This window comes from Prunus dulcis, chromosome 6 (assembly GCF_902201215.1).
Source record: "Prunus dulcis chromosome 6, ALMONDv2, whole genome shotgun sequence".
Taxonomy (NCBI): domain Eukaryota; kingdom Viridiplantae; phylum Streptophyta; class Magnoliopsida; order Rosales; family Rosaceae; genus Prunus; species Prunus dulcis.
The window spans coordinates 8,057,988-8,084,033 of NC_047655.1; the positions used below are offsets into that span (position 1 = coordinate 8,057,988).

General features: G+C 38.2%; 4 protein-coding genes across 6 annotated transcripts; 3 read left to right on the plus strand and 1 right to left on the minus strand.

Moving 5' to 3' along the window:
- Nucleotides 1–185: 185 nt before the first annotated feature.
- Nucleotides 186–7,272, minus strand: LOC117630203. Its single transcript, XM_034362945.1, has 2 exons — nt 7,054–7,272; nt 186–659 (listed from the first exon to the last, which is right to left on the minus strand). Exons 1-2 carry the CDS (start codon nt 7,270–7,272, stop codon nt 186–188), a joined length of 693 nt encoding a protein of 230 aa, XP_034218836.1.
- Nucleotides 3,672–4,633, plus strand: LOC117629915 (DNA repair protein XRCC3 homolog). Its single transcript, XM_034362583.1, has one exon. The coding sequence runs from the start codon at nt 3,672–3,674 to the stop codon at nt 4,551–4,553; it is 882 nt and encodes a 293-aa protein (XP_034218474.1). The 3' UTR covers nt 4,554–4,633.
- Nucleotides 7,273–8,200: 928 nt separating the features above from the next.
- Nucleotides 8,201–15,494, plus strand: LOC117629913 (mediator of RNA polymerase II transcription subunit 15a-like). 3 transcript variants are annotated; one of them, XM_034362580.1, is made up of 9 exons: nt 8,202–8,383; nt 8,761–8,892; nt 9,035–9,146; nt 9,322–9,442; nt 9,820–10,682; nt 10,713–11,184; nt 13,214–13,284; nt 13,997–14,071; nt 14,379–15,494. In XM_034362580.1, the coding sequence occupies exons 2-9, from the start codon at nt 8,783–8,785 to the stop codon at nt 15,345–15,347; spliced, it is 2,793 nt and encodes a 930-aa protein (XP_034218471.1). In that variant the 5' UTR covers nt 8,202–8,383; nt 8,761–8,782; the 3' UTR covers nt 15,348–15,494. The 3 variants fall into 3 exon arrangements, with proteins under 3 accessions (XP_034218470.1, XP_034218471.1, XP_034218469.1); XM_034362579.1 differs by having other exon boundaries at nt 8,201–8,383; nt 9,820–11,184; nt 13,223–13,284; XM_034362578.1 differs by having other exon boundaries at nt 9,820–11,184.
- Nucleotides 15,495–21,755: 6,261 nt separating this feature from the next.
- On the plus strand, nt 21,756–23,462 carry LOC117629914 (protein NUCLEAR FUSION DEFECTIVE 4-like). The gene has a single exon (XM_034362582.1). The coding sequence runs from the start codon at nt 21,759–21,761 to the stop codon at nt 23,460–23,462; it is 1,704 nt and encodes a 567-aa protein (XP_034218473.1). The 5' UTR covers nt 21,756–21,758.
- The last annotated feature ends 2,584 nt before the right edge of the window (nt 23,463–26,046 follow it).

Below are 26,046 nucleotides of genomic sequence, written 5' to 3' on the forward strand. Positions count from 1 at the left end.
AACTGAAGCAGCATTCACCGTTACTACAGGTCCATCAAAAGATCCATGTCTTTGTCCTTTCTTCTCGCTGCATGCACGAGGCTATGATGAGCCATTCCATCAGAACCCATATTCAGTAACTGGCAGACACCAGCTACATCAATTTCACTCCATTTGTGGTCTGGTGAGATGACCGAAGCATAATCTCAGAACATTTCGAAGCCGTTGTTGAAACATTCAACCATTTCATGGTTATATTCTTCAGATTGTGTGAATGTTTCGAGGGCATTTTTCTTTTTGTCTTCCAATTTCAACTTCAAGGACTCTAACTCTTTGCTCCGACTTTTTGCTTTAAGAGCTTGCTTCACCTCTCCAGCGTATGCTTTGTTCAACTTGTTGGCCAAGTTTCCCATAACTTGGCCATGAATATCGCACTTACTCTCCCACCAATCCGTTGCCTTTGACATATATTGGAGGTGGTGCTTGACGGCAGAGATTTTGTCAAGCGGATCATGAGTCTCAGCCTCACTTCCAGATGAAGTGGGATCATGATTGGGAGTCCGAGGTGGAGATGGGAATGGCACATGCCAGGGCTGGTCCCCCGGGTAACTGACTTGCTCGTTAGGAGGGCTTACATCGGACATGTTGAAGTAGTACTGGGGACAATTCACAGCTGTTGCCTGCAACAAAACAAATAGAGGTACATTCAGTCTCCAGTTGTAAACGACTATATGGTTAGGTTGAGTGGAGAATATTGCCTTTCAGTAAGACTAATTACCATTCCCGTTAAGAAGGTGCCTCTGTTGCAGTTCTATATAGGAAGGTTGAGTTATATGTACGAACTTATATGAGGTAAATTGGGTTTTGTGTTGGTGCATTAAATTGATGGGATTCAAAACTACACCATTAACTCCTTGGCTGTAAGTTACAGCAGGACAACATGACATTAAGAACAATAAAATTGGCTTCCAAACGACAAAAAAGGAAACCTTAATGGGAAATAGGAAATTGTGGATTGGAACCAAAAATAGGACTATGTAAGTAAGCATTTATTGCGATTTTCAGAACACAAAATTGGAAAATAGGAAAATAGCAAAACACGAAAATTGGAAATTTGGAAAAGTGACAACTTAAAACTTGGATATGGAAAATAAGGAAACTTGGAAAATTGGAAATTGAAGAAAAGAAAAATTGGAAAAACGGATATACGAAAAAATGGAAAGTTGGAAAGTTGGAAAATTGGAAAATTGGAAAAAGGAAATAAGGAAAACTTGGAAACAGGAAAGTAGGCAATAGGATCAAATGATAGTTGGAAAATTGGAAAAAGGAAAAAAGGAAAAACGGACACTTCGAAAATAGGAAATTTGGAAATTGTAAACTGGAAAAGAAAGCAACTTGGAAAATTGGAAATTTCGAAATTGGCCAAAAGGAAACTTGGAAAATAGGAAAATAGGAAAATAGGAACCAATAGGAAATAGGAAATAAAGGAAACTCTGAAAACATGAAAATTTGAAAATTCGAAAATTCGAAAAATCAGAAAAAAGGACACTTGGAAAGTAGGCAAATAAGCAAATTGGGAAATTGAAAATTGAAAATTGAAAATTGGAAAATTGGAAAATTGGAAAATAGGAAATAAGGCAACTTGGAAAATAGCAAAAGTGGAAATTGAACAAAAGGACAGTTACCAAAATGAAAATTTTGAAATAGGAAAAAAAGGAAACTTAGAAAATAGTCGAATTGGAAATAAAAACATTGGATAAATGGACAAAAACTTAAATTTTGAAAATTGGAAATAGGAAACAGGAACACATGGAAAATCAGAAAACTGGAAACGAATTGAAATTGTGAAAATGGGAAATAAGACAATTACCATATTGGACAATTTTAATTACTGTCTGAATTAGGCAAAGTAGGCAACTTTTTATAAGTACATAATGGGGGGAAAATGGGAACATTGAAAAATTGGAAACCTGGAAATAGAACAAAAGGAAACTTGGGAAATTGCACAATACGAAAATAGGGAATAGGAAAAAATAATGAAAAATTGAAAAATTGAAAAATTGGAAAATTGGAAAATTGGAAAATTGGATGACACATGGAAAATAGGAAAATATGAAAAATGGCAAAATGGAAACGAATTGAGATTGGTGAAATGAGAAATAAGACAATAACCATTATTGGTCAATTCGAATGAGTTGGTGAATTTGGCAAATAGGCAACTCCCTTATTTCAATGACATAATGGGAAAATGACCAAGTTGGGAACGTCCAACTTTTCCATATATCACAAAAAGGCATAAAGTCAACCTGGGTAATAACTCCCGCCCATACACTCCCGCCCAATACACTCCCGCCTAACACTCCCGCCAATCCCTCCCGCCAATTACTCCCCCTGATCCCTCCCGCCAATAACTCTGTCACTGACTGGTTTGGTCATTAAAATTTGCAGGTATATTAATCAACCCAGCTGTTTGAAATGAAAACTTCCATCACATTAACTGCTGCTTACAGCCACTGCCTTCCCCACAGATTTAACTCACATCGCATTTAGTCCCCTGTTGTTCCAATTAAGTTGTACACCAGCCAACAATAAATATCAAAGACCATGGACCATAACCTCACACCAAACCCAACGATTTCAATTACTGAAGGTGGGGAGACTGAAACAGAAGCCAAGTCACCGAATTCACTCCCTGCAGACTTGGTCCATGGCATACAGCAATGTCAACGCAATACCATGTTTTGGAAAAATCTTCATGCAGACATAGTTTCAAAAATTGTGGAGGGCCAAGCTAGATGGGGTGTCATTAAAAAACGCACAATTCGCTGTCGTTATCATGCGCGCATGCATCTCCTACATATAAAGAGAATGAAAGAAAAAATTGAACTTGCCCCTGCCACTGCAATTATGGTATTCAAGGAATCAGAAGCAATGGCCAAGTTGAAGCAAGAACAAGTGGAAAGGGGATTCGAACTATTTCGTAAATTTGCAATAATTGTGGATCCGGCAGGAAACTGGGCCAAGATCACTGTGGCCGGGGTCATGAATTTCATGGGTCGCGGTCACCGCACTTGAAGAGTATGCAACTTCGAATTTGTCAACAGCAGGGAAATGGAACTATGAGGTCGCGTATTTTTGTATTATGTAACGATAGGGTGGCCTGTGGTTGTATTATGTAAGTTTGGAAATAGGAATGTATGGAATGATGAAGCCTCATTTTGTAGGGAAATGGAACTATGAGGTGGCGTTCTTTTGTATTATGTAACGATGGGGTGGCCTGTTGTTGTATTATGTAAGTTTGGAAATAGGATTTTATGGAATGATGAAGCCTCATTTTCTATTTCTGCGTATACATTTTATCGGTCTCCAGTTCTGTGGCGATATAGCGGCAATATATATGCAATAAACATGCGGATAGTGGCAATATTATGTCAATATCAGGACAATAGAATAGTGATAGAGTCACAATATGATCCTATTAGAGGACGTACTGCATCAGAATATGGTTTAAATTATATGGTCCAAAAATATACTAATAAATAAACAAAAAAGTAATTACAACCTGGAAAAAGGATGAATTAAACATTCCTTAAAAGATAGATGGCCTACAGTACAGACCTTCAAAATGAACTCTATATATATATAATGCATGCCTTGTAGCACCATCACATCCCCCCCCAAATGACACAAACATGACACCCCAAAACCTCATGCTCCTTCCTCTTTCAACCCCTAAATTATCCATTGGATGCCCAATACTAGATCACTGCTTGGGGGGTGGGATAGCCTGCAACTCCATAACAGAATTAGTAGGGGAGAGAGGTTCTGGGAAGACGCAGCTTTGTCTCCAACTTACGGTACGAGCTCAGCTCCCACCCTCACATGGCGGACTAGGGGGCTCCTCCATCCACATATTCACAGAATTCAGCTTCCCATTTCGTCGATTGCAACAACTAGGCAACCTTTATCATGCATCATACCCCAACTTAATAAGGTTGGAGCCATTGGAAGACATATATGTTCATGGTGTTCATGATGCTCAAGAACTCATCCATGTCCTTGGAGACATAGAAGCATTTATTGCCATTGATCACACCCGCCTACCTGTGAAACTCATTGTCATTGATTCCATTGCTGCATTGTTCCGATCACAGCATCAGACAACACCGGCAGATTTGAAACGGCGGTCTGAAATGTTCTTCAACATATCTGGGACATTGAAGGGTTTAGCAAATAAGTATGGGTTGGCGGTGGTTGTCACCAACCAAGTGGTGGATTTTATTGGGCCACATCATGGAGTGAATGGGGTGAGGTTGGGAAACTTGGAGTCCCTAGACACATCAGGCAGACGGGTGAGTCCAGCTTTGGGACTGGCTTGGGCACATTGCATAAATTCAAGAGTGTTCTTGGCAAGACATGAGCAATCTATTGAGGTTGACATTCGTAATGCTCCTTCAACAAGTATATGTAGTCAAACACATAGGACATTTCACCTTGTATTTGCCCCACATCTGGCCTATGCATCGGCCCAATTTGTGATAAAAAAAGAAGGTATAGTCGGAGTATCACAGTAACTGTGTAATATAGGAATTCTAAGAACTTTAATGTTTTGGATCCATTTGGAATTACATTCCAGTCCCTTTAATTTCGCACTCAAATTATAATTGCAATCAGAAAGCAATACCAGTACAATAAAAGGTCAATATAATGGCAATCTGTCAGCAATACAGCATGCTGTAGCAATGCAACCCAAATCAGCATGCTGTAGCAATGCAACCCAAATAATGCAAATTTAAAAGAATTCCCATTCAACATAACACGAAACCCACCACAAATAAAAGATGAGTTCACATGACCTACCAAAGCAACACAAATCTTATTGTCTAAGATACATTGCGCAATGGAATATTGTTTTTACAGGTGCTTTTATTGTGGCCTGCGGAACCGCACCTTGAGCACTTTCTTCTAATGCTGCCCTCTCCTTGCGAGGGAATTCTTAATTTCTTTCGTCTGCCTGGCATGACCCTTGCCACGGGAGGCAGCACAACTCGACTTCGAACATCTTCAGGAGTATCCCACATTCCGGGAGGTTGTACCGGGTAGATGCTATCCGAATAAGCATCCATCCAGGTTTTCCGAGTGTAATACCGAGAAGCCTTTGCATATACACTTACTTTCAAGAAGCGGCAAACTGCAACTACATGCTTGCAAGGTAGCTGCTCAAGCTGAAACTTTCTACAACTACAACTGTTGTTCGTCAAATCTACGAGGCCGTCCATATTACCGTCCAAAACACTATACTGTGCATTATTAACTTTAACCACATTCATCCTTGCAGCATCCTCCAACCTGTTCCTCAACTTCTTCTCTCCAAAATTGGGGCACAATGTTGTTGTGCAATTCAAAGCCAACTCACGACGTTCAGTGAACCATTTCACAAGGAGATTAACAATTTCCCCTATCAAATGAACCACTGGCAGCATTCTTGCAAACCTAAGGACTGAGTTGATTGACTCCGCAATATTTGTTGTCATTACATTGTAGCGGCGCCCATCCATGTGAGCTCTAGACCACTTATGTAACCCTGCCTCTTCAAGATATTGAGCAACATGTTCCTTTCGCTTGATCTTACGAAAATGACCATCAAATTCAGCAATGGAATAAGATTTCGCAGCCTTCTCAAAGTGCATAAGTATGTGATCACGCTTTTTCAACTTGAAAGTGCGTTTCATGTTCCCCTTCATATGATAAAAGCATATGCCATGTTGTGCAGTTGGAAAAATTTTGTTCCACACATTCTCTATGCTAACATTGCGATCAGAAATAATAACAAGATCGGGACACTCACCAATGGCTTCATGAAGTTTAGTGAAAAACCAATGCCATGATGCATCCGCCTCCAAATCCCCGATCCCAAAAGCAAGAGGATATATATTTCGATTACCATCGAATGCATTTGCTACAAACATAACACCCTTGTACTTGGATTTTAAATGAGTGGCATCCACGGCTATAACTGGGCGCATGGAAGAACGGAACCCTCTAATACATGCGCCAACCGCCATAAATAAATACAAAAAGTGATTGTTCTCATCAGTTCGGATGTCTGTTTTTGTGCCGGGATTCATACGCTCCAATTCATAGCAATAAGCTGGAAGGATATAATATGCCTCCTCCGCTGATCCTCTAATGGACAATAGAGCTAACTCCCTTGCTTTCCAAGCTTTCGAATAATGGATGGTGCAAACAAAGTTGTGTTTCACATCTCTCATAATGTCACTTGGTGTGTATATTGTCCGACAATCCTTCAACTTCCTTTTAAGTGAACTGGCTACAAGTGCTGCGGTTGCTTGACGATGCTTGTCACTTACAAACCTCAAATCACATTCATGGACAGTTGTACACCTCACAATCATGAAGCTGTATTCTCCAATTCTCGATGCTCGGACCCGCCATGGGCATGGACGTTGAGAACAAACCACAAGCAACCTCTTAGTGCAAGAGAATTGCACCTTAAATTCAAAGTGGCCTCTTAATGCCGTCAACCGTAACTCCGTCAACAATGTTTTCTTACTAGAGAAAATTTGCCCAACTGTAATTTTCGGATTCCAATCGCTTCGTGAAAACCCGCTGTCCAAATATGCTTCTTCATCTTTTACACCGACTGCATTATACCGATTTTTTTTCACCCATTTGACTCCAATAATGTTGACGAGTGGGTTCAGATTCTCCTCCTAAACGCATTTTTGGCAACTGGGCAGCTGTGTTCAAGCACCCCAAATTAGGAGGGGCAGAGTACACTGACCCTTCATTTCTTTCAGTACCATTATCACCACCATGCATCTCCTCCACCTCGCTAAAATCAATCATATCCATAAAATCTGTCCCTACTTCACCTCCCAAATCAGAGACATTTGTATTATTCCAAGTTACTTCATTGCTTTCAACAATGGCAACTGAAGAATGACCCATCCGACTACTATCTGTCGTGATATGCATACTATGAACTACATCATTTTTCAGTCCTTTATCTTCTATACTCACGAGTAAGGGAGCTAGTTTTGAAGGTGTTACCTCGGAATTGTACTTCATAAAAAAATTGACATCATCATCGTCCTCAATCTTTATGTGCTTCCACTCATTCGAGGCCACAAAAACTGAGAATTTTAAGCAAATCTTGTCTTCCCTGATGTTTGTATTACCAATCTGATGCACACGGTCCACCAGTTCAGCAAATTTGATGGTCCGTGGAACTATTAAGCCTTTTGAGTCACCCCCTTCGTATTTGCACATCTTCTTCGAGGTGACCCATTTTCCATTGTAGCACACGAGAATAACAATTGTCTCCATTTCTGACCATGACAAAACAACATTTCATTCACACAATAATATAACCACAATAAACATACAATAGACTAGCAATATAACCACAATATAGGCGCAATATAGCAGCAATATAGAGGCACTATAATAGCAATATAACAGCAATACGACTGTAAAATAAGAGGAACACAACCACTGTACACTGGTAACACATCAGAATCTCACTATACAGATCTACTACATCAAATTGAAAATCCCAAGTTTGAAGATTCACATATCCAGACCAATCTAAATGGAATTGGTACAAACCCAGATGAATGAGCATGAATATTCAACAAAACCTAACCCAAAGACATTAAAACCAAAACGAATTTAACACAAACCGAAACAATCAAACTATAACTCATTTCACATAATCCCACTGATATTAACAAAATAACCATGAACAATACCTTTTCGGGGTCGGCAATCCACTACAGCTTCAACGTTGCAAGCAGCTATTCAGAAGACATTGCTCAAGGGAAGGGTTCGCGATTCCAAACAGAGAGCAACAGATCGAGTAAGGGAGAAAGAGCGGCTGCGGTATGAGAAAGAGAGCAAAGACAGAAACAGAGAGTTGTGCTAGAGAGAGAGAGAGCCAAGATAGAGAGAGCCAAGACAGGCCCAGAGAGCTGTGATAGACAGCTACCAAAGAGAAAGAGAGTTGTGCCAGAGAGAGAGAGCTGTGTGACCTAAGAGAACAGACCAAATTTCTGAACTTGTGAAAAATCAGCAATAAGGGTACAATAATTTTATATTTATAGGTGATAGTTCCAAATTTTTTAAAAAAGGATGGTATTTTCAGTTACAATTATGAAAATGGTGGCATTTTGGGCTATTTCCCAAAAAAGAAGTCAGATATTGATGCTTCGTTTAAAATAGGATTTAGTTGCTTCGTTCCAACGCATCAGTCAATTCAATATTTCTTCACTTGAGTCTTTGTGCCTGAAAACCCCCTTCTTCCCCTGACTTCCGAATTCGGCAATTTTTCTTTCATCTCCCAAATTCTTCCGCTTCGAGCTGCCATCTTCATAAGGAAACGGTAATTTTTTTGTTTTCAATTTTGTTGGATTCTTTTCTTCTTTTCGATAGAAACAGATTAGGGGTTTGGTGTAAAATTCATTGTTGGTTTTTTTTTTCCCCCCCTCTGATTGTCGAAAATCGTATTGAGTTTTCGATTGTATGTGAATAGTGAGCTTTGGTTTTGCATATGTGAATTCAGGGATTGTATATTGTAGAATTTCATGACAAAATCATGTTCAAAATCAGCTTAAGTGGATCCATTTTCGGACACAAAAAAGATTTTATATTTGGAAACTTTATCATCGTTTTAAGTTTAGTATGTTTTGTACAAATTTTGTGCCGTTTCGTAGGTTTTCATTGAGGTTGCTCAATATTTTGTTCTTTTTTGTTTGACAGTTTGTTGGGTTCCTTGGATTTGATGGATACCAATAATTGGAGGCCTCCTCAAGTTGGAGAGGCCCCCATGGATGCAGGCGATTGGAGGAGTCAACTGCAGCCGGATTCAAGGCAAAGAATTGTAAACAAGATGTATGTGTTTCTTTCGTAAGAAAAAAGCTTAGTGGATTGAATTATTTATCCTGAGTTCACTTTCGTTGTTACACCGTTGTTATGAACACTACCTCCATGCCTTGGTTGTTAGTAACTTATTTTAAATATATGGCATGTGAAGAATGGATACATTGAAGAGGCATCTCCCTTTCTCTGGTCATGAGGGATTACAGGAGCTCAAGAAAATTGCTGTAAGGTTTGAGGAAAAGATTTATACTGCTGCCACAAGCCAGGTACTTCAATAACTCTTGGGTCATAATTTTTCTTTGTATATGACAAGTAACTCTACTTAGATATGTACTGATCTACACATATGTAATTTCTTAAATAAGCATGGTCTGTGTTTCAGCTTTCTTTGTATTTTTAATAGCAATGTAGTCTAAGTTTAGCATGGGTTTCTTTTTACAGTCAGATTACCTACGGAAGATTAGTCTGAAGATGCTAACAATGGAGACCAAGTCTCAGAACACAATGGCCAATTCTTTACAATCGAACTCTGCTGGTAATAGCAACAGACCCCCTGATCCAGGTAAAAACAACTATGGAAACTGTGCTCCCATTTCATGCACCTATACAACTTTCAGTTACTCTGTGAACTACTACTTTCTTCTCCCAGCATACATGCTTTATGAAATGGAGGGTGGGTTGTTATTCTATTTTATATGTAGCTTTCTTCTTGATAGTTAAATGCTTGAAAAACCATATCGTTTCCTTATTCCCACATTTCTTACCTGGGAAGATTCATTGTTGATATCTGTTGGCTTGTATGGTGAAATTTCAAGACTGGAATCTGGTTGCTATATCTTTTTACTTAATTTTTTTTTTACCTTTTTCACTTTTTAAACTTTTTTTTATCTATTTGGAAATGTTTATTTGGTGTTTATTCTTTCTATTTTACATGAGTAGGGTCTTTTGGTATGCAACCCCAAGTCCCCAATCAAGGGCAATCACTCTCTATGCCGTTCCCAGCTAATCAACCTCAGCCACATCAACAACTCTTATCACAGAACATTCAGAATAACATTCCAGCTGCTGGAGTTCAAAGTTCTGCTGGCTTATCATTTGCTCTACCTCCTTCATCCGGTTTAACCCAGACTCCTATTCCAAGTATTGTTGTGCAAAATCAAAACATGCAGAATATGGGCCAGGGGGTACCCTCCAATATGTTTGCTACTTCTCAAAGGCAATTGCCAGGAAGGCAACAGGTAGTTCCACAACAGCAGCAGCAGCAGCAGCAGCAATCCCAGAATTCCCAGCAGTATATGTACCATCAACAGTTGCAACATCTGCTTTTGAAGCCCAAATATCAGCAGGGAAATATCCCACAACTTGTCCAACAACAGCAACAGCAGCAACAGCAGCCGAACCTATTACAACCAACTCAGTTGCAGTCTTCTCAGCAACCTGTTATGCAAACATCATCTGTTATTCAACCTTCTGTGGTGCAATCATCTCTCTCTAGTCTTCAGCAGAATCAACAATCTGCAATTCAACAGTCAACACCATCTATGCTTCAGCAGCATCCACAGTCAGTTCTCAGACAGCCTCAACAACAACAGGCCTCTGTTGTTCACCAACAGCAAACATCAATGCCACAACAGCCAATATTACCCCCACAGCAGCAACAGCAGCAGCTTATGGTGCAACAGTCAAATGCTACGAGCTTGTCGCAGAATCAGCTAATCGGACAACAAAACAATGTTGGGGATATGCAGCAGCAACAGCAACAACAGAGGTTACTGAGCCAGCAGAATAACATTTTAAACCTTCAACAACAGCAGCAGCAGCAGCAGCAGCAACAACAACAGCAGCAGCAGTTAATGGCTCAGCAAAGCAACCTTTCAAATATGCATCAGCCACAGTTGGGCCCTCAGAGTAATGTTACTGGGTTACAGCAACAGCAGCACCTTGGAACTCAAAGTGGTAACTCAAGCATGCAAACTAATCAGCACTCTGTACACTTGTTGCAACAATCCAAGGTTCAAGGACAGCAACAACAACATCAGAGTTCATCTAACTTGTTACCCCCTCAAGGACAGCAGTCACAACCTCAGGCATCACAGCAACAATTGTTGTCACAGATTCAGTCGCAGCCTCCACAGATGCAGCAATTGGGTTTGCAACAGCAGTCAAATCCGCTGCAACGAGATATGCAGCAAAGACTTCAAGCCTCAGGTCAGGTTCCTGGAACCATGCTGCAACCACAAAACGTAATGGATCAGCAAAAGCAGTTATATCAATCTCAAAGACCCCTTCCTGAGACATCATCGAGTATGATTTTTGCAATTATGTAGTTTCCAACACTTGTAATTGTTGCTTTTCTTATGCATGTGATTTCATGTTATTAGATTATCATAGATGCATGTTTTGGACAGAATTTTACTTTTCATTTGGGCCGTTCCATTGTGGGTCAACGCTGTCACTTTTATGAGATTTAGCTGGTTTTGTGATGCAAACAGGCTTCTTATTTGTATGTTTGCTTTTGTGGTGCTACACTTTTTTTGGATGACTTATGGAGAAATATATTTTGTCATGCCTGCTTGATGTATGGGTCTAGATTCCATGAAAATAATTGAACTTTGGAATGTTATCTTCTCGTATGTGACTTCTTTTATTATAATATACATGGATGCACAATTGGACTTAGTCAACAGAACGTTTGTGCCGTCTATCATGCCAAGTAGGTGCACTCCACCTTTATACTTTTATAGTTTCAAAACTTAGATAGTTTGCTGATTGTTTGCTGTGACCATCACTGAAGCACAATACAAACACACAGTAGAGTAGTGTATACAATCCTGTTAAATAGGTGCATCATCCTTTATCTGTCAAACATGTTTATCCCTGGTTGTGTGCTCTATATTGTTAAACCACATATAATGTCTTTTCCTATGCAAAATGTCCGGTTATATTAAAAGATAGAGCTAAAACAAGCCATGTCAAGTTTACATTTTTTTAAAGGTTAATTAGCAATATCTAGTGGATATAAAATTTTGTGAATTGTGTTTGCTAATTAGATGCTCAGTGTGGTTTAAGTTTATATGAAAGGAATTGAGGGCGTTAACTAATATAGGATGCAGCACACCGGAGGAAAGATAAACGAAGTCAAATACCAAATTCAAGATAAAAATTTCAGCTTTATTCTTGTATTCTCAATATCAATAGGCGGAACTAGGGCTCAATTATAGAGTTGACCTGGTTAGATAGGAAATAGGCTTTATGGGCTTTGGTTACTCCTGTTTTTAAGGATTTGGCTCTCTTCTATTATGCGACATTTGGTAGCAGTTGTGAAGTGATGTGTTGCTCTTTTCTTTTTTCCTGGGTGGCCTTTTTGTTTGCTTTTGTCCTCTTTTCCTTCCTTTGTTTTGGTCTTGAGGTTGCTGTTTTCTTTTGTTTTGTTCTTGTGGATTCCTTATCCAATTGCTTGTTTCTTTGTTTATCTCTTTGAATTTACATAGTTTCTATTCCAAAAAAAAAATATAGGAAATAATCCACAAGGATAAGGAAATAGTAAGCCTACTAACAGAATAGATTGTATGTAAATAGCCTTGTTACTAGTTTTGCGTCTACTCCTAAAATAGGCATATAGACCACCTTGAGTCCCATAAGTATACCTTTCAACTCTGGTGCTTCTTGTTTATAATAAAAGTTGCTTGAAGATTTTATATCTTTGACTTTACTGATGAAAGCTGAAGCTTTTGTTTCCTTTCACTTCAGGTTTTGCATCTTTGATTTTTCTTGACTTACCGTGTTAGAGGAAATGTTCTTACATATTGTTAAGCTCTTTTCCAAACGCTTCTATTTCTTTGGCAAAAAGTAGATGTGAAACTTTTCCTCATGAGCAGAAACTAGAAGCAAAATCTTATCTGAGGTGTCTTTCATACCTTTGGTTTTAAAAATATGATTTTTAATTCATGAATTTTGCTTCAATTGGTTTACAGATGAAGAGGTTTTTTTTTTTTTTTTTTTGGTTTTAAATTTTTGGTTTTAATATATAAATTTATTGTGGAGCCTTATTATTTTGCTACTTTGTTTATTAAATATGGTTGCCATGGATTGTCCACAATCTAGTGTGTGCATAGTCCTGTTCCGCTTTAGCTCATGAAGCTTCGACTGTGTCCTTAGACTGCTCATGTAATGAAATGATATTTTTAATTTTATTTTACAAACATACATTTTAAACTATTTTGGACAGGATAGTTTTCCATTTTTCTTTATCAATGTTCTGCAGGCAATGATTTTTCTCAATCATAACTGTCTATGTGCAAATATCTGACATATATTTCTGTATATTTTGTAGCATCTCTAGATTCCACTGCCCAGACTGGACATGCAACTGGGGGTGATTGGCAAGAGGAGGTCTTTCAAAAAGTAAGATGCCCTGACTTGTTGTCCATTAAATGACATTCACATTGGATATAAGATTAGAAAGAAAGAGAAGGCGCAATTCGGGGTTTGGCTATTTGTGTTGGGATTATATACAGGATTTGTGGGGAATGTAATTAACTGCTGTAACAAGGGTAGAGACTGGTTATCATATAGGAATATATAAAAATGCATGGTTTAGTATAGAAAAAAGGGCATAGAAGGTAATAAAACTTAGGAATACACTTTTCAGGGAAATTGCATTCACATGTTATATAGGATTGAAAAGGGAATTGAAGGCAGGGTTTGCTGGGATAACAGTAAATATCGGTAGGAATACATATATGTTGTGTATGGGTAGAAAATCAAAATTTCTATTATTTTCAGTAGAAAGAAGATTACATTCCCATATTACTATATTATTAAAAAGGAAGTAAGGGTAAGTTTGGCTGTCTTGGTAGGGATTGTATTCAGGCTCTATCTGAACTGTCCATACCTTACGTACAAGCATGCATGAAGTCATACTTTCCAAATTCGTTGTTGCATGCATGAGCTCTTTTCCGTTGGCACTGTATTTTGAAGCATTGGACAGGAAAACTTATAGATGCATGAGCTACTACGAAACAAATAAATCTGGTGATATTATGGTATCTGCAAGCATGTAGCTACAACAAAGTCCTTTCTAATTATCTTTGCCTTTCTTACTCCATTTTTGCAGATCAAAGTCATGAAGGAGATGTACTTACCCGAACTAAGTGAAATGTATCAGAAAATTGCTACTAAACTTCAGCAGGTTTGTAATCACTTCATTTTTTTTCCCTATACTATTTGTTGCTCAACATTTACCATTGAGCAGCCTTTCTCTTCAAGGATATTGTGGTGATGGTCGATGATAGATCTCTCCAACTGGATCTACCTTTTACTTATTCCAGCCATGTATACTGTCTACATGGGACCGCTACCCCACCAACAATGCGAATAATATTTTACCTTTTTTAGTTATAAAGCCAATAATATTATTTGCTATGACATCTTGTTACTTCTAATATTGGTTGTTTTTTTGCTTACTCATCATATATATTGTTCTTTCTGTTTGCCAGCATGATTCTCTTCCACAACAACCAAAATTAGAGCAGCTTGACAAACTGAAAATGTTCAGGACCATGTTAGAGCGCCTCATATCAGTCTTACAGATTTCCAAAAGTAGCATTTCACCTGGTTTGAAGGACAAGTTGCTTTTATACGAAAAGCAGATAGTAAATTTTATTAATACAAATAGACCTAGGAAGCCAGTTTCTTCTCTGCAGCAAGGGCAGCTCCCCCCACCCCATATGCACTCCATGCAGCAGTCACAATCTCAAATTACTCAAGTGCAATCTCATGAAAATCAAATGAACCCACAGTTGCAATCAATGAACTTGCAAGGTTCTGTGGCAACAATGCCGCAGAGCAATATGACAAGCTTGCAGCCAAGTTCTATGTCGGCTTTATCTGGTGTTTCAACAGCACAGCAGAACATGATGAATTCATTGCCACCTAGTTCCAGCATGGATTCAGGACAAGGGAATGCACTGAACTCATTGCAGCAGGTTCCTGTGGGAAGTAACCAACAAACTCCTGTAAGTGCTCCCCAACAAGCAAATATGAATGCCTTGTCATCACAGAGTGGGGTTAATATGCTACAGGCAAACATGAATTCCATTCAGTCAAATTCTGGTATGCTTCAACACCAGCATTTGAAACAACAGCAGGAACATCAAATGTTTCAGAATCAACTCAAGCAACAATTTCAACATCGACAGATGCAGCAGCTATTGATGCAGAAGCAGCAGCTGCAGCAGTTACAACTGCAAGCAGAGCAGCAGCTTCCAGCACAGTTGCAGGCGCACCAACAGCAAATGCCACAGCTTCATCAGATGAATGATGTAAATGACTTGAAGATGAGACAGGGGATGGGTGTAAAGCCAGGGGTTTTTCAGCAACATCTCTCTTTAGATAGTTGGTTTGTGATGCAAACAGGCTTTTTAGTTGTATGTTTGCTTTTGTGGTGCTACACTTTTTTTGGATGACTTCTGGAGAAATATATTTTGTTATGCCTGCTCGATGTATGGGTCTAGATTCCATGAAAATAATCGAACTTTGGAATGTTATCTTCTCCGTATGTGACTTCTTTTATTACAATATACATGGATGCACAATGGACTTAGTCAACAGAATGTTTGTGCCGGCTATCATGCCAAGTAGGTGCACTCCACCTTTATACTTTTATAGTTTTAAAACTTGGATAGTTTACTGATTGTTTGCTGTGGCCATCACTGAAGCACAATGCAAACACACAGTAAAGTTGTGTATACAATCCTGTTAAATAGGTGCATCATCCTTTTTCTGTCAAACACGTTTATCCCTGGTTGTGTGCTCTATATTGTTAAACCATATATAATGTCTTTTCCTATGCAAAATGTCCGGTTATATTAAAAGATAGAGCTAAAACAAGCCATGTCAAGTTTACATTTTTTAAAAGGTTAATTTGCAATATCTAGTGGACATAAAATTTTGTGAATTGTGTTTGCTAATTAGATGATCACTGTGGTTTAAGTTTATATGAAAGGAATTGAGGGCGTTGACTAATATAGGATGCAGCACACTGGAGGAAAGATAAACGAAGCTAAATACCAAATTCAAGATAAAAATTTCAGCTTTATTCTTGTATTCTCAATATCAATAGGAGGAACTAGGGCTCAATTATAGAGTTTTCCTGGTTATATAGGAACTAGGCTTTATGGGCTTCAGTTACTCCTGTTTTTAAGGATTTGGCTGTCTCTTCTATTATGCGAGATTTGTTAGCGGTTGTGAAGTGAGTGTTGCTCTTTTTATTTTTCCTGGGTGGCCTTTTTGTTTCCTTTTGTCCTCTTTTCCTTTCTTTGTTTTGGTCTTGAGGTTGCTGTTTTCTTTTGTTTTGGTCGTGGATTACTTATCCAGTTGCTTGTTTCTTTGTTTATCTCTTTGAATTTATATAGTTTCTATTCCAAAAAAAATAGGCTTAAATGTCAAAAGGGTTCCTATGTTTTACCCATTCGGCCTATTTAGTCCCTATATTTTTAATTTGGCTAATTTAGTTCCTGTGTTTATATATGTTAGCCAATGTAGAACAATCTGTCAAATAAACGTTAAAATAGACATGTGCATAGCACGTGAGTGGGCATAAAGGTATTTTAACACAAACTCAAACGCTGACAGGGAATATAACTTAGGAATACACTTTTCAGGAAAATGGCGTTCACATGTGATATAGGATTGAAAAGGGAATTGACGGCAGGGTTTGCTGGGATAACAGTAAATATCGGTAGGAATACATATACATTGTGTATGGGTAGAAAATCAAATTTTCTATTATTTTTCAGTAGAAGGAAGATTACAATTTACATTCACTATTACTATATTATTAAAAAGGAAGTTAGGGTAGGTTTGGCTGTTTTGGTAGGATCGTATTCAGGTTCTGGTTCTATCTGAACTGTCCATACCTTATGTACAAGCATGCATGAAGTCATACTTTCCAAATTCATTGTTGCATGCATGAGCTCTTTTCCGTTGGCACTGTATTTTGAAGCATTTCACCCGGTTTGAAGGACAAGTTGTTTTTTTACGAAAAGCAGATAGTAAATTTTATTAATGCCTACGAAGCCAGTTTCTGCAAGGCATCAATGGACAGCACAGCCGCCCCTCCTACCTGAAACGGCATCGTGTCTTCCCTTGACATGTGGAATATACACATTTCGTAACTTGGTCTTAAATAAAATGCACATATTTGTGATGAAAAATTTCAGAAACTCAAGTGTTTGTCGAAGAAGAGCGAGAAACAATTTCTAAACTGTTTCTAATGCTCCTACTCTAGTAGGAACGCTATATTTATAAATTATATGCTTGTAATAATCCTATATCTTATATTTTATGTTCTATATTCTTGTTCCACATGCAAAGTTTCTCTTTTCTCATGGGCCGAACTTAGCCCAAAGCTTACAAATCAAGAAGGATTGAGCAAACCACCACTACCTTAGTTGCCTCAATTGTGAATTGGCTTTGATCGGGTTATTAGGACTTGCTTGAGATTCTAATTTGATGGTAATGCTCTTGGCTTGGGAAAAGTTGTTTAGCCCTAAGCGAAGTTCAATGGTCTAAATTTGGGCTTCGCAGGCCTACATTGAGACAAAGTAGGGTAATGAGTTAGGATTAGGATAGGTTAAGGATTCGATTTGAGAATAAAAATAAAAAGGAAAATTGACTACTATAAACACAATTACTGTAATTTCTTTTGTGGGGTTTTCTTATCTTCCCTTTTGATTTTCTCTTTTGAATTAAAAAAAAAAATGTTATTGTTTAAAAGGCTGTTTAATTGAATTTTTACCAACCAAAAAAGAAGAAAATTCGTATAGCATCAACTGGTGGGTATTGCCTTTTCAACGTGGATTTGGAGAATTGCAAAGGTAAGAGCATCATGAACTTTGTCATAATTGGATTGCAAGCATTATATATCGAGATTTTGGGGGATTCTTATCTTAAACTGATGCGGTGGAAAATGATTACCGTTGTCTTATCGATCTTGCATCTCTCTCTTCTTTGCTGGTACTCCCAATTTGTAACAAAATAAGGTCTACACTCTGTCCATATTTTCATACAAAATGTCAATATCAGGAATAAGGTCTACCCTAATGCCAATAACTAACTTGAACAAATGTCATACAAAATATCAGGAATTTTGGCCCACATAAAACCCAAAAAGAATAAGAACAAAATATCATATATAACCTTGCAATACAGTTGGTATATGAGTAGTTAGGATTATTGCGGTTGATGAGGTTCAATTGTTAATATGAGTAGAAAAGGAGAACTTGTGTGTGATTATAACATTCACGCATGTGTCAATTGGTTTTATTTTTTATTTTTTATTTTTTATTTAATTTTTAGAATTAAGAAGAGATAACATGGTAGTTAAGTTCCATAAAAGTATGACATATTATATGATATTATTTTTAATTTTAATTTTTTAAATATTAAAAAAATCTGAATTTACCATATTATCCTTGTAAGAACCCAAAACAAAATATCTAAAAAGAAAGAAAGTATCTAAAAAGTAAAGAAAATATCTTTTAGCGAAAAGACCAAATTGCCCTTGCATTTTTTTAATGGGAAAAATTTGACTTTTTGATCGAGAAAGAATTTGGGAATTCCGCTTGCGCCATTGCGTAGAGCACGGCGAAAGGAGTCCGTAGACACGGAGTGGGCCCAAATCGGAGTTGTAACGAAAAAGTTATGGTCAAAAGAGTCTCAGTGGCATAACCGTAAATATTTCAAAGTTGCATCTATATAAACCCAGACTCTGCGCGAAACGGGCCACCGACTTCCAGAGGGTGCTGGCGCCGCCTCCGAGCTCCAATGGCCACGGGACCGGTGACGTTGGAACCGCAATCGAGTCCCCTACCTTTTCCAACCGACATCAACCCCGGGGCCGCCCTGAGATGGCCGGAAAATCGTGTTTTCCGACGGAGGTTCGTTCGAAGCTACCCAAACTTTCAGCTCGAAATTCCCCTTCGTTTCTCCACCAAATCGATCGAGTAAGGCACCAGGAGCCCGACAGGATTTTAGAAGGAGACCTCCGAGGGATCGAAATAGCTCGGACCATCTGTGAGTGGACCTTCTTTCATAAATCAGATTTCATGAATGAATTGATGTGCTTTTATATAAAATAGATTTTATAAATGATTTTATCTACATGAGTTTTATAAATGAGTTTATTTGAGTAAGTTTCTTCATTCAGTCTTTGAGTAAGTTTTAATACGATTTTGAATATGAGCAGTACAGTAATAATTCTATAAGTCGGTGCTGCTTATTTACCAGTTACAGAAACAGAGTTTGAGTTTTGAATCAGTTAAGACCGCAGCACGACTTGAGTTTTGCAGTTATTATTCAGATATTTCTTTTTACAAGGACTTTATTTTAAAACCACCTCGTACCCGTTTTTCTTTATGGTGATTACCCAGAATCGGACCGATGTCTACGGACATCCAGTCTGATTATAGTTCAGTCAGTGCACTTGACTTGCCTCACGAGTTTCGGGGACGCTCGGACCGTGAGTGCCAGGATTTGCGGCTCGGCAGACTTGGTGTCCCGAGACCTGCCAGGATTGCGGCTCGGCTGACTTTATGTCCCCGAGACCTGCCAGGATTGCGGATCAGGCTGACTACGGTCCCCTGCATCCTGCCAGAGCGACTCGAGTTGACTTGGTGTCCTCGAGGAATCTGCCGGCGGGACAGGCTGATCATAGTCCCCTGATTTCGCCAGTTTGCGGCTCGGGTAAGTCTGTGTGACGCCCGAGACCTGCCAGGGAATTGACGGAAGTGACAGGGGTACATACTGGTGGTATTTTCAAAGGATTCTGAGTTTCTTTATTAAATATTGATTTTCAGCTACTATAAATCAATTTTTCTGATTTTTCGGACATAGATCCCTTTTTATTTGTTCAGTTATGAAAGGTCTGAATACTGAGTTTTTATACGCGTTTGATTTCGGTACTTTTATGAAAGCTTTGAATTCAGTGGTTTGTATGAAACTTTCAAGCTTGAATATGACTGATATAGAATGCCTTAAATTGACTATGCGTGATATAAAAAGTAAGTATTTAGTTTTATTTAGCTAAATTTCTTTTACAATGGGGGATATTATGTTATGAGAATTATTTTTGAAGAACATTATTTTGGTCCACTCACATTTTCAACTTGTTTTTCGCCCCCAGGCCGTAGAAGTACGCGGGATCCACCACCGGGCCAATTATAGTTTCCGCGCCAAGGTAAAGTTTTGCAGAAAATCCTTGCAACCTTGAAAACCCTAGAAAATGCTCTGATATCATGTTGAACATAAGGAACTGAGGTTGGAATCTGTTTGTTGACTTAGTCTGGCTGTTGGTAGGGTTTCTGAGATTGTTTGACAGGTGAAACGTTTTGGGAATGGTCAAAATACAGGGGAGCCTCTGCCGAATTTTCGGCAGAAGTCTACGGAAATTTTAAAGAGAATTTGAAGTAAGAAGGGTAAAAAGGTCAATTGTGCCCGACATTCGCCAGACGTTGGACACGCACAGGACTTGGCTCGAATTCCAAAGTGGAAATTGGGTCGGGTCCTGTCAATCCTCATTTAATTAATAACTTCAATTCTTAATGTTTGAATTAATCAAGGGTATTTTCTGGCATTTTGAATGTTTCACCATTCTCTGACTTTTGCTTTATATATATAGATAAATGAATTAGTAATACTGCGTAATAGTATTACAGTCACATCGAAAAACTAAAGCGTGAGGATTGTTTTACCATATAAGTTTCACATTATTTATGATATGCTTGTGCCAAATGCATCTACTGCCCATAAGTTAAAAGTATAAGAACATCCACAGTGGGAGGGTATATTTTTGGGGGTGTAAAGCCACTTTTACATCCCCTTTACACCTCCGGGGGTTGTAAATGTGGTTTTTGCTCCAATGGGAAATATGTATAATTGATTTTTTTTTTTTGTCTTAATTCGTTTTTGTGTTAAATTTTTATTTGATGTTAACTTTATGAAATTAATTTTGTGTGTGTTAGGTTCATTTTATTTTTTCAAACAAATAGATCTACAAATTTTAAATTCGGAGAAGATATAATTTCATCCAAAAAAAATCGTTGATTTCATCCAAAAATATTTAAATAGACCTAAAGCTGTTGGCTGGTTTTGAAAAAAAAAAAACAAGAATTGCATCATTTAGCAAATTTTTGGTCCAGCAACTACTCTAGCTGCGCAAGTGGGTTTCATTCAACAACTTTTTTCTCACTTTTGTTCACATTTTCTCACCTTTTCTCATGTAGGTCCTACTTGCAAGGGATGTAAAAAAAGATGTAACCCCCTATTGGAGACGCTCTAAGAAACAAAAAATTATGATACAACTGTGGTAACCATAACACCAATAATATAATCAACCAAAAAAGAGGAAACCAAATATAACCATATAGCAAAATTGAGGTAAGTTTTTACCCAACAAGCTAAAGAAGAACAATTTGAAAACAAGTGTATGACGTAACAAAAAGCCCATTTGACTTGTAGTAACAAAAGAAAAAATGGAACAAAAGAGAACAAAATCGGGTCTGTTTGGTAATAATGGATATGATTTTAAAAACAGAATCACGGTAATCAAATGAGTTTGAGTTGCATTGTAAGACAGTTTCATTCGATTAATATGATAAGTACGAACCTTAAACATCGGCTCACACAAAATTAACTCGCTCACTTTTCTCTACCTAATCGGCTTATTATATATAAATTCTGTGACTTGTTCAAAATCTTTACCAATAACTGATCTTCCAGTCAATCCAATACCATCTGTAACTTTTCTTTTCTTAGGTCTCTGCCAAACGTATAAAAGGTTAAATCTTTCTAGCAAAGGTTGAATCTTTCTAGCCAAAATGAGCAGTTCTATCAATAGCAGCGGTAGCAGCAGAAGCAGTTGTGGATTGTGTCCATTTGCAGTGCAGGTGATTAAGGGAAGATGGTTCACAGTTTTTGCCTCTTTTCTCATCATGGCTGGAGCTGGTGCAACTTATCTCTTTGGTGTGTATTCAAAAGACATCAAGTCCACTCTTGGATATGACCAAACCACCCTCAACTTGTTAGGCTTCTTCAAAGATCTTGGTGCAAATGTTGGTGTGCTTTCAGGCCTAATTGGTGAGGTAACTCCAGCTTGGTTTGTGCTCCTTGTAGGTTCTGCTATGAATTTTGCAGGCTACTTCATGATTTGGCTTTCTGTGACTGAGAAAATTGCCAAGCCTAAAGTTTGGCAGATGTGTCTTTACATATGCCTTGGAGCCAATTCCCAGAATTTTGCAAATACAGGAGCTCTTGTCACTTGTGTCAAGAATTTCCCAGAGAGTAGAGGTGTTATGCTTGGTCTGTTAAAGGGTTTTACTGGCCTCAGTGGAGCTATTTTTACCCAACTTTACTTGGCAATTTACCCAAATGACTCAAAATCTTTGATTCTTCTAATTGGGTGGCTGCCTGCTGCACTATCAGTTGTTTTTGTTTACACCATTAGACCAATGAAAGCTGTTAAGCAACAAAATGAGCTGAGAGTCTTTTATCACTTCCTCTATATCTCAGTCTCCCTTGCATTGTTCATCCTGGCTATGAGTCTCATTCAAAAACAGGTTGCTTTCTCCCAAACTGCCTATGCCGGAACTTCCGCTGTCGTTTGTCTGTTCCTCTTTCTCCCTCTTGCCATTGCAATTAGAGAAGAGCTAGTCCTCTGGAACCTCAAGAAAAAACCAGTTGATCCTCCAACTGAGGTGTCCATTGAGAAACCACAAGAAATTCAAGAAATAAAGGATGATTCAGATTTGCAAGTACAGAACACAAAGAGCACAACTTGTTTTGGCGACATTTGCAATAAACCAGAAAGAGGAGAAGACTATACAATTCTACAAGCACTCCTGAGCATGGACATGATGATATTGTTCATTGCAACATTTTGTGGACTTGGGTCAAGTTTGACAGCAGTAGACAACTTGGGTCAAATTGGTGAGTCTCTGGGATATCCAACCAAAACAATAAAAACATTTGTGTCCTTGGTGAGCATTTGGAACTACTTTGGGAGGGTCTTTTCTGGGTTTGTCTCTGAAAACCTAATCGTAAAGTGGAAGGTTCCAAGAACACTCATGATGACCTTTATGCTTGTTCTTTCATCTCTTGCCTACCTCTCCATTGCCTTCCCATTCCCTGGTTCAGTCTATGTGGCATCAGTGATCATTGGAGTTTCTTTTGGTGCTCAATTGACATTGCTTTTCACAATCATTTCTGAGCTGTTTGGCCTAAAGTACTATGCCACATTGTTTAATTGTGGACAACTAGCAAGCCCACTTGGGTCTTATATTCTGAATGTAAAGGTCACTGGGATGCTCTATGACAGGGAGGCATTGAAACAGCTAGCAGAGAAAGGGTTGACTAGGTCATCAGTGAAGGAGCTGACTTGCCTTGGGGGTCAATGCTATAGGCTTTCTTTCTCCATTTTAGCTGCTGTCACATTCTTTGGTGCTCTTGTTTCTCTGGTTTTGGTGATGAGGACAAGAAAGTTCTACAAAGGTGATATATATAAGAAGTATAGAGAGGCTGCATAGGTTCCTGTTGATTCTAAAGACTTAAACTCCAACAGCATCTCAAGGGCACTCCCTATATTGTTTCGTTAGATACTCCTTATTTTAAGTAGTATTTAGTTTTTTATTTTTTTTCAATTGTTGTTCAAGAAATACTTGTAATAAGTTTAATCTATATAAATAAAGCAAAAGACGGATATTACATTTAACAAATAAAAAAAAAGTTCTCTACAGGTTGCTCTCGCTACGCGAGGAGAGTCATGCCTCAAATATTAGTGTTTAGGCTTTTCACGTTTAGCCGTCATCCCCTCCTCGTCCTAACCACGTTCGTTTTCATCCATGTTCAGCTGCCGTTGTCATCCTCCTTGACTTGATAGCTTCGAGTCACTTTTCTTCCACGTCGAGTCATTGCCGTCACTCCTCTCTTCGACTCTGGGGGTGCTTGCCTCACTGTTGTCTCTCTTAGATCCTGGGCGTTGGTTTCATCGTTCTCTTTCTCCTTGGTGCGTCGGGGTCTCTAGTGGTTGCCATGGTATGGTGGTTTAAGTGGGTATGCTCATACTATTCTGCCAACAGTCTCTAAGTCAACAACAATCGTGGTGCAAGCTGCTTTATTGGAGTTAGCAGTCATAGTGGAGGTGGCTTTCTCACACCCCTCTGTCATCCGATCTGCAATCTCAAGCCTTACCTTCAGGAGAAGACGACCGCTATCCAGAGATTTGGCGTGGGTGGCTCTTCACCTAGGGTTTATAGCTTTGATCCTCATTTTTACGGTGTTGGGCCAGGTTTTTGGCAACTAGGGTTGTTGGGTACCATCCTTTTACCCATCTTTATGGGTTTAGCTGGTTACTTTGCTATGAAAATTGCGAATCGGGGTGACATTAGTGTCCTTCTTGACAAACCTATGGAGACTGACCCAGTGGAGTCTCCTGGACACCTTCCTTAATGTGTTATTGGGGCATTCGTGGGCTTGGCATCCAGCGAATGCTATTATGCCTGATCCCCGTGTTCATGTTAAGTGGCTAGTCTTGTTTTGTTATTGTTGTGTGGTGTTTTCTTTGTTCTCCCCTTAACTGATCTTTGATTCTTTGCCTGTCTCAAGGACTATGTTTTTATAGGAGGTTTCTTTGTCAGTGTTGAGATGATACAGCGTGCTTGGGGGCTTTTTATATTTATTTTCTTTCCTGGCATGTTTGTGGTTAGTCTCTTCTTTGTGTTGCTCCTTGCAGATTTCTCTTCTTTCATCACCAATTGTTATTGGAGGTGGCTGGAGATGGTGTGCTTAGGCCATCACACCATCTCCAACCCAAAAGGTAAAAACCCAAAATTTTAGTTTTAAATCTAAAATTCTTCTCCAACCCATGTATTTTTAGGGGTGGAAATTTAAGAAATGTCAAATTTAGGGTGGAATTCCAGTCCAAGTTTTGCCTGGACTAGTATTTTATGTGGAGCCCAATAGCCAGTTGTGCAGCCCATGTGAAAGGAGAAAAAAAAAAAAGCGGGCCCTGTGCTGCAGACTGATGTCGACCACTCACTCCTTTCCGTGTGACAAGTGTCATGGCACATGAAAGAGCCGTTGAATCCAAGGCTCCATTTTGAAAGCTCTTGATCCTTAAAAAAAAAAAAAAAAAAAAAACCAAAAACCAAAAACTATTCCGAAAAGTTGATGTTTCCCATTTTATTCTATTTTAAATTCCAACATCTATATATAATCAATGGCCACGATTATTTTTAGGCAATTTTGACGGAAAAAATTCACATTCAACGGTTGAAATTTAAATCCAATGGTCAAATAATTTTTATAATTAATCTAAATTAGATTTAACCTCAAAACTCATCCCAAACTTTATAAATACCCATCTATTTGTTATACTTGCTTTTATTCTTTAAGCAAAATTATTTTTGGATTTTTTAAGATCAAAATGTTCAGAAAATTAAATCATGAATGTTGAAACAAAAATAATGTCAAGAAAAATTAACGATAAAAAAAAGAAAAGAAAAGGGATTAACCATTCTTTAAGTAAAATTATTTTTGGATTTTTTAGATCAAAATGTTCAAAAAATTAAATCATGAATGTGGAACAAAAACAATGTCAAGAAAAATTAACGATAAAAAAAAATTAGGGATTAACCATTCTTAAACAATTTAATAAAGTTGCGGACTCAAATTATGAGTCTGCAAGGTTAGAGGAAAAAACCATTTGAGTCATAAAAATACATGAATAGTTGTATTTTAGAGGGTGAAAATTTGAGTTTAGCCTCAACATGGTTGGAGATGGTCTTAGTGGCTGTTTTCTTTCTTCCTGGTGTATTGTGTTCACTGTCTGATGTTCTCACTGTCTTGTGGCTGTGGAAAGGACTATGATTTCATAGCAAGACTCTTTTGACATTTGGATTGTGTTGTAGTGTTCTCTCTTTCTTTCATTCTATTTAACTGCAAGAAGAGGTACCTCTCTAGAAATGAAGTTACTCATATCAATGGGTTTCAAATTGTTGTTAATGTTTCTGAATCTTTGGGTTTAGGATTTATGGATTTTAATCTTCGCTTTCAACTTTGAACCAAGCCATTAAAAACCTTAACACATAATATCTCCCTGGTCTTGTAAAA